The sequence below is a fragment of the Danio rerio genome, chromosome 2 (genome assembly GCF_052040795.2).
Source record: "Danio rerio strain M-AB ecotype USA chromosome 2, GRCz13ab, whole genome shotgun sequence".
Classification (NCBI taxonomy): Eukaryota; Metazoa; Chordata; class Actinopteri; order Cypriniformes; family Danionidae; genus Danio; species Danio rerio.
The window spans coordinates 8,331,010-8,344,838 of NC_141022.1; the positions used below are offsets into that span (position 1 = coordinate 8,331,010).

General features: G+C 36.3%; 1 protein-coding gene across 5 annotated transcripts in view; it reads right to left on the bottom strand.

The window, feature by feature from the left end:
* Positions 1-13,829, bottom strand: part of ccdc39 (coiled-coil domain 39 molecular ruler complex subunit) — a 40,055-nt gene that overhangs the window by 22,050 nt on the left and 4,176 nt on the right. For all 5 annotated transcript variants that reach the window (XR_015477336.1, XR_015477337.1, XR_015477335.1 and 2 more), the window contains 7 exon segments: positions 10,135-10,293; positions 7,656-7,748; positions 7,432-7,560; positions 7,069-7,260; positions 3,539-3,642; positions 3,179-3,311; positions 1,007-1,201 (listed from right to left, as the gene is read on the bottom strand). Coding sequence is in view for 2 of the 5 variants with exons in the window: in NM_001423814.2 (NP_001410743.2) it covers positions 1,007-1,201; positions 3,179-3,311; positions 3,539-3,642; positions 7,069-7,260; positions 7,432-7,560; positions 7,656-7,748; positions 10,135-10,293 (1,005 nt within the window). In the remaining 3 variants the exon portion in view is untranslated.

Here is a 13,829-nt window from a genome sequence, read left to right on the forward strand (position 1 = left end):
ATACATTTTTTATTATTAATAATAATTAATTTGTTTATATGCCGATGCAGTGGCGCAGTAGGTAGTGCTGTCGCCTCACAGCAAGAAGGTCGCTGGGTCGCTGGTTCGATCCTCAGCTTAGTTGGCGTTTCTATATGGAGTTTGCATGTTCTCCCTGCGTTCGCGTGGGTTTCCTCCGGGTGCTCCGGTTTCCCCCACAGTCCAAAGACATGCAGTACAGGTGAATTGGGTAGGCTAAATTGTCCATAGTGTATAAGTGTGTGTGTATGTGTGTGTGGATCTCCCCCAGAGATGGGTTGCGGCTGGAAGGGCATCCACTGTGTAAAAACTTGCTGGATAAGTTGGCGGTTCATTCCACTGTGGCGACCCTGGATTAATAAAGGGACTAAGCCAACAAGAAAATTAATGAATAAATAATTTGTTTATTTTTTTTATATTATTTGTTTATTGTTTTATTTTTTTCCATCTGTATGCAGGTAATCTCTAATGTTATGTACTTATGTGTCTAATGTGGTATTAAATTAGTATTTATGTATATATAAATTTACTTCTCTTGTTTTGTTAATTGAGTTAATGAACAAGGGGTTAGGGGATGGGATTAACGAGGGGCTATATATTGCTGTTTACCTCTCTCTTAATGTTTAATTTCATTTTGTCAAACAAAAGACCAATAAAAAGATTGGAAATAAATAAGAAACTTAAACCATATTGGTAAACTGAGTTACCTTTTGATTTTTGAGATGTATTGTTGGATTAATTGTGATTGGAATAGTGTTGGTCTGATTTGGAAAGTTTACATGGACATTGGAAAAATAAGAAAATGATGTAAAACCTCTAACACAACATTCAGTGAACTAAAGCATTAAATTTTAAGGCCTAAATTTAGTTTTTAAAACTTAAGACATGTAAAGACTTTTTAAGACCAAACGGATGCCCTGAAACAACAATCCAGCTTTGGTGTTGAATATTTCAATGACTATTTGTTGACATGGAATAGCTGCAATGCCTGGTTGGAGATGATCATCTGCTGCTGGAGGAAGTTCTGGTCCAGCTTGCGGAGTTTATTGTCTAGGTTGGACAGAGCGGTCCGGGTGGCACAGATCTCAGCCGTGACGTTCTTCTCTTTATCACGCAATGCCTGCACCTCCTGACTCTTCTTGAACAAGAGCTCTTTCTGACGAAGCAGCTGAGAATCAATCTCCTGCACACATGGAGTAAGAAAAAAAGTTGAATACACTATATCGAAATATTAAAATGTTGACTTAAAATTCAAGTAAATACGTTACATTTAAAGTGTTAAACATTGCAAGCTTCTGCAGTAAACCATTTTTAACATTCTAGCTTTACGTAATGAAGGATGCATTTCTGCTTTATTGGATAACTTGGGAGTTAAAGGGAACACATATTAACTATTTCATCAACAAAAATTCTTTAAAAAATAGCTAGAGATTATGTTCAACAGTAGGAGTTGAACTTGTGTACAGTCCGATTTACTTATTATGAATAATAATAATATTAATAATAATAATAAGATAAGATTTGGTCGATACTGCATTTTTAAAGGGATAATTCACTCAAAAATGGAAATTTACTCACTATTTACTTGTCCACAAGTGTTTCAGAAGCTTCATAAGTTTTTTAACAGTAAAGAGCTGAAAGCTGAAAACCAGTAACCATTGACTTCCATAGTAGGAAAAATAAATACTATAGAAGTCAATGGTTACAGGTTTCCATCATTTTTATAAATATCTTATAAAGTCAAAATGATTTGGAACAAGAGAAAGGGTGAATAAATTATGACAGAATTTTCAGTTTTTGGGGAAATCATCCCTTTAATTCTGCATGCTCATCTAAAGTTAAAGTTAATATTTTTACATTATAATTGACTTTTACTCCTACTGTTGAACATAATCTCTAGCAAGTGTCTAAATTACACTTTTCATATTATTGTTTCTTACATTTCTACTATTTCCAGTGTTCTGAGAACAGTTTGTTTGTTCTGTTGAACACAAAAGAAGATATTTTGAAGAATGTTGGAAATCTGTGACCATTGACACCCATAACAGGAAAAACAAATACTATGGATGTTAATGGTTACAGGATTACAAGATTCTTAAAAAAATATCTCTTTTGTGTTCAACACAACAACAAAAAAACTCAAACAAGTTTGAAACAAGTAAATAGTGAGAAAATGATGGCAGAATTTAAATTTTGGGGTGAACTATCCCTTTAAAAAATAGTAGTTTTAGTACAATCCCATTTATTTATTATGAATAATAATAATAAGATAAGATTTAGTCGATCCTGCATTTTTAAAGGGATAATTCACTCAAAAATGGAAATTTACTCACTATTTATTTACCCTCAAGTGTTTCCAAAGCTTCATGAGTTTCGAACAGTAAAGAGCTGAAAGCTGAAACCCAGTAACCATTGACTTCCAAAGTAGGAAAAATAAATACTATCAATTTTGGGATGAACTATCCCTTTAATATCATTGTAAATTAAAGCTATTAAAAGTTTTTTTTTTTTTACTAACTGAAACAAATACAAATACATGTAAAAATTAGTCTGGAAGGGCATCTGTTCCATTGAAAAAAGTCAGAGTTATTGGTGGTTCATTGCCCTGATTAATCAGGGACTAAGCCGAAAGATAGTGAGCAAGTAAGTGAAAATTCGAATAGCTATTTTGGCAACTAACTACAATTAATTAATTAATTAATTAATTAAACAAGCAAATATAAATATTAGGGATGCTCCGATTGATCGACTGAAGATTGATATCGACCGATAATCACATTTTCCGACTTGATCGATAAGGGCTTACCTGGTCGATCACATGAACCGATCGTAAGTGTTAGTTTACGAGTTTACAAGCAGAGGAAGATGCATTTTAACTTCTTTTGCATCAAATATACACTCCAAACTTTTTCTTCGTTGAGGCCTGTTGCATTATTCTTCCATCATTTGCGATGTTTCCAAATAGCATTAAGTCAGTTTTCTTACCAAATTTTGTATCAGTTTAATCTATTATTTTCTGTAAAGCTGTTTCGGACCATGACTTGTCCGCACTAAATGGTAATAATAGATGTGTTTAAGGAATTATATGCAACATCATTTATTATTTTAGGAAAGGAGAACGTTTGAGCTGTGAAGTGAAATGAGTAGAAGCCAAACTGACTTTGATGTTCTGCTCTTGTTCTCTGAGCAGCTGCTCCATCTGTGCTGCTTGCTCTTCACCATTCAGCACCGCCTCCGTCACCATCCGCAGCTTCTCCTCCAGAGCAGCATTATGCAGCTGTGCCTCTTCAACTCTACAAGAAAACAACTGGATATTTTACAACATTTTACATATGTGCATATTTGTGTTTCGTAATGCGTGTAGTGTAGTTTACAATGATTGTATATATGTATATAAGTATAGGGGAAAAATTGAGAAAAAACATGACAAAAAGAGACTGCTTGACTGTGAGCTGTAAGACTAGTAAAGTAAAGTAAAGTAAAGTAAGAGTAAAGTTCTGAAAAACAAAGGAAGCATTACTTTGTTGTTTTGTCCTGAATGTCTTTTTTCATGCTGGATAACTGAGATCTGCTGGTCTCCACATCTGTGGCGGTTCGGTCTACAGTTCCCTTCAGAACCTCCACCTGAAAGCAAAATACCACATTTGATTTGTTTTGTCAAGTATTCAAGCCATGTTTTTCTTTAACCTTTTCATGCATGGTGTCTACATTTGTGGACAGTTAAAAAAACTGAATTTAAGGGTCATTAATCATGGTAATTGTCTCCAAACCACTTGAGGGCAGTGTCAGTAGACTGTCAGCAGTATTGTCACAGTGGCTACTCTCTTGTATTCCTGTTATTCTTTGCTTGGGTAAAGTCTAGATCGGATATGCGGCCGTATGCACATTAATATAGCAGCATTTTTTTATGAAACTGTATAACAAAATTGTATATTTTTACAGATCTGTGACGGTTGGGTTTAGAGTTGGGGTGGGAATAGGGGTTAAAAAATATGATTTATTGGGTAATTTAATAGATAACATAAATAATACTCGGTACAACTACTGTTTTAACGTTACTGTGACGATTGGGTTTAGGATTGGGGTGGGGTTAGACGTTGATAAAAAAACAATAAATGTGAAATATAATAAATAATAGAAATAATGCTCATTAACTTCCGGCCGCAAACGTATCCGATCTAGCGACAACCCTTTGCTTGATGACATCAATCATCCAAGATGCCCGACAGGGATGGCCGTGTGCTAAATGCCTCAGCATATCTGTGAAAAACATTTATTCAAGGAGGTCAATTGAAGTAAAAAAATATCAGTATGTACAGTTAGGTATGATGAATATGTTAGTAATTTATAAAATAAAATGTAGGGTAAAAGGTAGTTTTTATTCACCAAAAACCAACTGTCCACGTATGTGGACGTCATGCAACGGAGGAGTCAGCTTGCGTTAAAGTCCATTTTTTCTGTAACCTGCAACTATATCTATTCAGTTTTTTCAAAGATGCTGTAAATTGTCTTATATTGTAATAAAACAGACATTTAACAAATATATCAACATAAATAGACATTTAAAATTACATGTTACATATGCCCTTTGTCCTGACTGCTTTGAGGGCTTTCACACGAAATTAGAATAATTGCTTGCATGCTCTAAAGAAACTATTTTCAACTAAAAAGACTGAAATAATAAGTTGTTACAATCAGCAGTGAATGTTTTCCATGATTTAACCATACTGTAAATGTTTCTGCACATATATATATATATATATATATATATATATATATATATATATATATATATATATATATATATATATATATATATATATATATATATATAGGGCGAGGCAGTGGCGTAGTAGGTAGTGCTGTCGCCTCACAGCAAGAAGGTCGCTGAGTCGAACCTTGGCTCAGTTGTCGTTTCTGTGTGGAGTTTGCATGTTCTCCCTGCGTTCGCGTGGGTTTCCTCCGGGTGCTCCGGTTTCCCCCACAGTCCAAAGACATGCGGTACAGGTGAATTGGGTAGGCTAAATTGTCCGTACTGTATGAGTGTGTGTGTGGATGTTTCCCAGAGATGGGTTGCGGCTGGAAGGGCATCCGCTGCGTAAAAACTTGCTGGATAAGTTGGCGGTTCATTCCACTGTGGCGACCCCGGATTAATAAAGGGACTAAACCGACAAGAAAATGAATGAATGAATATATATATATAACTACTGGTATTATTATTCCAACATTATGTGTTTTATTGTTATTATATTGTGCTATTATTGTTTATAATAAATGAAATAAATAAATGTTTTTCATTTTTGCTACATGGTGTCCTGGTATGTGGACAGTTAATAAATTTTTTAATGAAATAAAATTATGTAAAAATGAAAATGGTTTTTAATTTTAGTGTCATGTTAAAGCTACAAAAATGACAATAAACTAATAATGTTTTTCATAATTCAAGCATGAAAGGGTTAATGCTTAATTGATGCATTATTTTGTACCCTTAAAATAGTGTTACCTTTAGAATTGTATGCTCTTAAAGTTGTGGATTTACTTTCCCTTGCATCGAAAATGGTATTGAAAAATGGTATTTTTAGTAGGAGGTGTGCTTCCCTCCCTCCAGGACATTTACACCAGGCGGTGCATAAGGAGAGCCAAGAGAATCATCAGCGACTCCAGCCACCCAAGCCATAGACTTTTCTCTCTGCTACCCTCAGGCAGACGGTTCTGCAGCATCCAGTCACGCACCAGCCGGCTGAGGGAAAATTTCTTCCCTCAGGCCCCGTTTACACTAGTGCCTTTTAGTTTTAAAACGGCGCTTTAGATCAAAAACGATCCGCGTCCACACTAGCGTTTCACCTAGTGTCTCTGAACATATCTCCGTCCAATCTACGCCACCAAAAATGTATATCACGTGACCATTCGCGCACTCTGGGCATGCGCGTTCTAGTATAAAAAGAAAGCATGCGTCTCGCTCGGCATTTGGTTATTGTTAGTCAACAAACACCGGTTGAACATTAAACGCGATGGCAAAGAAAGCAAGAGAGGTATTTTTGTGGACAGACGACGAGGTCGAGTTGTTACTAAACGTAACAAATGAATAACTGCACAATGGCGCCTAAAACAGACAAAAGTGCAAACAAAGCTCCCATTTTTGTGCCCATGTTGTTGTTTACAGTACTGTCTTCCGGTAGCGTTAAAGCCATGTGTTATAGTCATGTGATAGGGGCTTGACGAATAAGGGAAGGATACGCAATGACACAAAAGCCCCACTTAGGTAGCAAATCTCAGCAGTCCCGCCTCCGTTTTCAGATGTCTCCGTTTTTCCTCATCCATACTGAGACGGAGCAGCAGCGTTTTAGAATGAAAACGGCCTCTCCAGCGTTTTTGAAACGCTCCGTTTTCAGCGCTCGAAAACTCCGGCGTAGTGTGGACGGATGGCATAACCGTAGCAAAACCTATGCGTTTTAAAACGAAAACGCAATAGTGTAAACGGGCCTCAGACTATCAGGCTGATAAACACTTAACACACCTTACACAGACTCTCCCATACCCTCACTGCACAACATCAATATGTAGCATGCACTGCACTTTAACCAATCCATACTTAAAACAATACTGCCTACAACTATGTGGACACCTATTCATTGTACATATCGCTGTCATTTTCACGTTATCGTTGTATTTGCATTGTCTGTATTTTGCTCTGTTACTTTATTTGCACTGTCTGGAGCCATCACCTAAGCTTTTGACTCATCATAGCACACGTGCTGCTGATGATGTGACAATAAAAGTGATTTGATTTGATATCATATCAAAGTTACATTTACATTTAGTCATTTAGCAGAAGCTTTTGTCCAAATCGACAGCGTATCTGGTGTAAACGTGCAAACCTGGTGTAAGTGTCGGTTAAAATGTCAGAGAGATGAAAGAATATGTTTTCTACAGGTGGTTTACCAATCCCACTCACCTGTGTGAAGCACACTGAGAATTTATAATGTTTTAATATTGATAGTGTAGTGACAACCCTATTGTAAGTTAGAAACTACAACATCATGACAACACCTCATCCTGCAGTCGCCTTTGGTTCTTCTCCTCTTCCTGAAGCTGTTGCCTGAGTCGAAATGCTTGACGCTCAACAGTGCCTATATTCCTCTCAAGCTCCTTATTGTTCTCTATCTCACGCTCCAAGAAGTCCTTCCTCTCCTTGATCAAATCATTCTTCTCTCTTATTGTTTGGTTCAACTCTGCCAGCATCTAGAAAATCAAGTGTTTTACATTCAAAAAGTTAAATAAATTCTTCTGAAATAAAGGATAGAGATGGTTATCTGATAATAAAAATGGCAAAGTCAAAAACATGAATATATCTACAGAAAAAAACTGCATTTATTGACTTGTATTATTAAAAGAGCGCCCTCTTCAGTTTACCATGGCACACTGCTGTATATCCTGGTCTCTTTTCCTCATTTGTTCAATGGTGTTCTCCCACTGGCTGATCAGTTCTTGTCTTTCCATGTGAGCCTGACGAAAGCTCTCAGCTGTCTTGTCCAAAGCTATCTACATCCGGAAATACGAAGTACGAAATACTAGATCAATGTCTATTAGACTAAAGAGACATTTAAATCCTAAAAATGTCAAAAATTATCCCTTACCTGTGATGTAACAGTCTCAGTAAGTTCATTGTCCAAAGTTTTTCTCTTCTGGTTGGATTCAAGAGTCAGCTTCTCAATGTTCAGAGTCAACTCCTGATTCGAAAGACAGCAGAAATTATTTTGATCAAGACATAGCAGTTGTTTAGTAAAAATAAATTAATTAATTAAATAAATAAATCGTATCTAGGTATTTAGAGTTTTAAATATATCTGCGTACATGTGAAGTTTTTAATTGAAATGAAAAGCTAAAATACATCAACTAAATTAACTTCAGAATGTTATTTAAACTATAATATTATACCAATGATAAATAAATAAAACTGATAGATTATTATTTACTAGGCATGTACCAATATTGTAAATACCGTCATACCGCAATAGTAATTTTTTTTTAATATTACCTTAGGTGCACGACTCAAAACTATATTTCTGAGAAAAGTTTGCTTAGGCGAATGAAGCGAACGGGAGGTAGCGGGAACTACAATTCCCATCAGCCTAGGCATAGCCATCATCCTTTGCGGTCTGTTGTCACTACAGATCCAGTAATGCGGAAATGGAGGGTGCTGCTAGTAGCGGGGAAGAAAAAGAGCTGGAAATGATCGAACCTAAAGCGGGTTTTAAATCGGATGTGTGGAAGCATTTCGGTTTCTTTCTAAAAAGATACGAAAAAGGAGAAAAGGTGACAGATAAAGAAAAAAACAACATGCAGGCACTGCCAGACTGTCGTGAAATATAAGTCGGGGAATACTACTAAAAACAGTCATGGGGACTGCAGAACACAGCACACTTGTTAGATTGATGCAGACATTGACTTGTACCGCAAAGAGACCTCTATCTCACTCATGCCTTGTCCTCTCAAGTGGTGGAAAGACAATGCACAACGTTACCCACTGCTGTCAACCTTGGCTAAATTATATCTCTCTGTCCCAGAAACCTCAGTCCCAAATGAGAGGGTTTTTTTCTGTTGCAGGGGACATGCCCAGAGATCCCAGCTTTAACCAGATTATAGTTATATGATAATTTTCCTTAAAAAACCCATCTCTATCTAAGTGAGTGAGTGATTAAATGTTGAATGTGATGAGCTTTCAACATTACTAAATTGAAACTTTTTTTTTTACATGGTTTAATAGTTTTTTGTTATTAAAATTAAAAAATTGAAGTTTCGAAACTTACAGATAGATGGCTAATTTGTATGTCATTGATATGTTCAGTGCTAAGGTAAATAAACAATTTTGCCATTTTTTCGAGTCTTTTCATTAGTTTTGTTTCTCCTGTAAATTATTTCATAAATACCGTACCGTGCCATTCATACCGAGGTATTATCGTACCATGAAATTCTGATACCGTTACATCCCTATTATTTACCTTATCTTATTTTAGTTCAATCATATGCTTACAATGTTTGCATTGTGATAATATTGCATTGACAGTTTTGAAATGCTTTAACAGCATTTAAAGCATTTATTTGCTTTCAGCATCATTTCATAAAATGAAAATATCTAATATATATTATAGACATATACATTTCAAATGTATATATAAATATCATATCCAATATATATTAATATATATTTATAATTATATATACAGTGGGGAAATAAGCATTGAATATGTCATGATTTTACCTAGGACTAATATGTCTAAAGGAGCTGTTGACATGGAATTGAACCAGATTTTGGTAAAAACCCAAACAATACAAACATAAAAATAAAACATAGCAAAAAAATCTGAAAAATTAGATGTGTAATAACAATGAAATGGCATAAGGAGAAAGTACTGAACTACATAAATGTATTTAATACTTTATATAAAAGTTTTTTGTGTGTGTGATGGCAGCTGAAAGACGCCTCTCATATGGAGATTTTTTTCAACAGAGTGTAAAAATCTTGATGGTTCTGTGGGTCTCGTCTATCAAATCTGATCTTTGATTTGTATTTTCTATCGGGTTTAGATCAGGTGATTGGCTGGGCCATTCTGCAGCTTGATTTTCTTTCGCTGAAAGCATTTAAGAGTTTCCTTTTTTGTGTTTTGGATCATTGTCTTGCTGAAATGTCCACCCTGGTTTCATCTTCGTCATCCTGTTAATGTAGATGTTGGACTAAAGCAGCTGATATTCATTTATACTGAGGAAGGGCAGAAGGTTGCTGAATAACTACTGAGAGATTTCAGCTACTGTCTGGGCTTTCACTGCCTTTTTACACCTCCTTTCTTCATGTGTTCAATACTTTTTCTTAATGTCATTTAAATTTATTACACATAACTTTATTTTTAAACTAATTAGTTATGTTCATTGCATATATTGATTCGGTTGTTGCCAACACCTGAAAAAATTTCAAGCCAACAGCACATTTAGAAATATGTTTTCTGAGAAAAATGGTCATGTTCAATACTTATTTCCCCCACTATATGGTGCTGCAAATGCATTCAACCCAAGTCATCATGTATGAACAGTTGTCACTGCACTGCACTACAAACTCACTTTAATCTTCCTCTCGTCTTGCTTGGCATACTTGATGATAGCCATGGTGTCTTCATCCTTGTGTGCTGATTCCTGCAAAAAGGCCTCCAGGGTCTGCTGATCCCAGTTCAGCTGACTCGTCAGTTCATCGATCTTCTGGGTGGCTTTAAAGATGCTGTTCTGCACACATTATTGACAGGATTACATTAAGATTGTAATCATGTCCCATTCTAATCTGATCTAAAAGATTTATTAATATTTTTTCAATTAAGCTGAAAGATAAAGATTTTATTTATTTGTTCAAAAATACAGTTAAAACATAAAATTAGTATCACGTAAATTATTCCTGCGATGGCAAAACCACATTTTCAGAAGATTAAATTCTCTCATTCATTCCTTCATTTTCTTTATGGGCTTAGTCCCTTTATTAATCCGGGGTTGCCACAGCGGAATGAACCGCCAACTTATCCAGCACATGTTTTACGCAGCAGATGCCCTTACAGCTGCAACCCATCTCTGGGAAACATCCATACACACTCATTCCCGCTCATACACTACGGACAATTTAGCTTACCCAATTTACCTATAACGCATGTCTTTGGACTGTGGGGGAAACCAGAGCACCTGGAGGAAACCCACGCGAACGCAGAGAGAACATGCAAACTCCACACAGAAATGCCAACTGACCCAGCCAAGGCTCGAACCAGTGATTTTTTTGCTGTGAGGCGACAGCACTACCTTCTGCGCCACCGCGTCACCGATTAAATTCTCTCCTTTAGCATTATTCTAATATATTGTGATGAAAATGTTCAAATAGAATGAACATCAAATAAAAGTTTTTATCAGGATAGAGTTTTTGCAACATTTTAAAAGTGTCTTTAGTGGTTTAATTAATGCTACTTCTAAATAAGAAATTATTAAGAACGTTTTATAAGGAGGAACCCAGAAGTGTGTAGATGTGTTCGTAAAACATATTTGTGACTGCAACACAAAACGTCTTACGGTGCAGTTTTAATTTTTGACAATAGCCAAAAATATGCTGCATCGATCAAAATGAACAATTTTGGTTTACTAAAAAAAATAATAATCAGAATATTGAGTAAAGATTAAATTCCATGGAGATATCCTGTTATAAATATATCAAAAACTAGTAAGTACATTGTTAAGTACTACATTTAAACCACTTTATAGGTGATTTTCTCTCTTTTTTTTTTTTTTTTGAACCCTCACATTACATATTTTCATTCATTCATTCAATTTCTTGGCGGCTTAGTCCCTTTATTAATCCAGGGTCGCCACAGCGGAATGAACCGCCAACTTATCCAGCAAGTTTTTACGGAGCGGATGCCCTTCCAGCCGCAACCTATCCCTGGGAAACATCCACACACACATTCACACACATACACTCATACACTACGGACAATTTAGCCTACCCAATTCACCTGTACCACATGTCTTTGGTCTGTGGGGGAAACCGGAGCACCCGGAGGAAACCTACGGGAAGGCACATGCAAACTCCACACAGAAACGCCAACTGAGCCGAGGTTCGAACCAGCGACCCAGTGACCTTCTTGCTGTGAGGCGACAGCACTACCTACTGTGCCACGCCCTACACATTTTCAAATAACTGGATATTTTTAAGGGTGGCACGGTGGCTCAGTGGTTAGCACTGTCGCCTCACAGCAAGAAAGTCACTGGTTCAACTCCCGGCTAGGCAAGTTGGCATTTCTGTGTGGAGTTTGCATGTACTCCTCCTATTCATGTGAGTTTCCTCAGTTCCTCCACAGTCGAAAGGCATGTGCTATAGGTCAACTGAGTAAACTAAATTGGCCGTAGTGTATGAGTGAATGTGAGAGTGTATGGGTGTTTCCCAGTACTGGCTTGTAGCAAGAAGGAAAAATCAGAGTTCGTACACATTTTTCTACAAAAATTCCATGACTTTTTAAAGGACTTTCAAGTCAATTTTCATGACCTAATGTTTCACCTATATGTGGTAAATCGTAAGAAGCGTTTAAATTTATTACAGCATATCATAAAACACGCAATAGTTTCAATGTATTTATATATCTATGTAAAACAGAGGATGCTTACACAGCACTAATAATGCCAAAGCATGTCTTTGGCCAAGAAAAGAAGTAAAAACCACTAACCTCCATTCCAGTATACAGATATTTGTCAAACTAAATTTAGATGGTAACAGTTTGTTAAACTAGTAATAGTAGGTAAAACTACTTCTATTGTAAAGCTGTGATCACACAGCACTTTTCACTCCATAGACTTCCATTGAAAGACATGCGAATGCAGCAGACCAGAAACACAAGCACAAGCTACAAGTTTCGCATTTTACTGCATTCGAAAGTTCAAGCTTGGTGAATTCGTTCCTGCAAAATCACATCACGTGATTGCGTAGACCAATAGAAGATCATTTAAAACTAGATTATTAAGGTTCGTCGAGACAAACTTTAGGCTGGCTTGAGAAAGTCTGTTGGAAATAGTCTGTTTAATTTAAACAGTTTTAAAAAGTATGAAACAATGATAGATAGATAGATAGATAGATAGATAGATAGATAGATAGATAGATAGATAGATAGATAGATAGATAGATAGATAGATAGATAGATAGATAGATAGATAGATAGATAGATAGATAGATAGATAGATAGATAGATAGATAGATAGATAGATAGATAGATAGATAGATAGATAGATAGATAGATAGATAGATAGATAGATAGATAAAAACAGTTGTTTCTCAAGCCAGCCTAATAAGACATTTAAAATATGGAGCAATCGCTCACTTTTATCAATTTACATTTACATTTAGTCATTTAGTAGACGCTTTTATCCAAATTTCTAATCATATTGTTTATTACCACCCCTTTACAAAGCACTGTACAGAATATTGCAAGCACAAGCTCTAAGGCAGGGGTCACCAGTCTCAGTCCTGGAGGGCCGGTGTCCCTGCAGGGTTTAGCTCCAACTTGCCTCAACACACCTGCCTGGATGTTTCAAGTATACCTAGTAAGACCTTGATTAGCTTGTTTGTTTGGTGTAGGTGTGTTTGATTAGAGTTGGAGCTAAAATCTGCAGGACACCGGCCCTCCAGGAATAAGTTTGGTGACCACTGCTCTAGTGTGACCGCAGCTTAAGTCACTTTGGACAAAAACGTCATTTAAATGACTAAATGTAAATGTAATTTCCATAACTTTTCCAAAACCTTGTGCAAGAAACTTTTCCAGGCCTAGAAAATACCATGTTAAAATACCATGATTTTTTCAGGTTTTCCATGACCATATGAACCCTGGAAAATGAATGGATGAATGTATCTCTACCAAATATTTTCCAATCCTAAGAAAACAAACATCAATGGAAAGCCTACACAGCAAAAAAAAAAAAATGCTGGGTTCCACACAATCGATTTGTGTGGGGACATAAAGGAATTAAGTTTGCTTATTAAAGACGGAGACATCTGAAAATGGAGGCGGGGCTGCAAACGTTCGCCTATCTGATTGGGGCTTTTCCTCAATATTAAGTAGCCTAACACACAGTTCAGTCTCGCATCCTCTTCTTGTAAGTTAAGACTTCGCAAGTTTGATCAAGGCTGCAGTCTCCCCCTTCTCAGTTTGATATGGAAAACATACCGAGGACACGGGTAAATCTTCAAAGGGAACAGTGTACTTTATAACTTCATTCACATCACCTTGGCTACGTTGTTT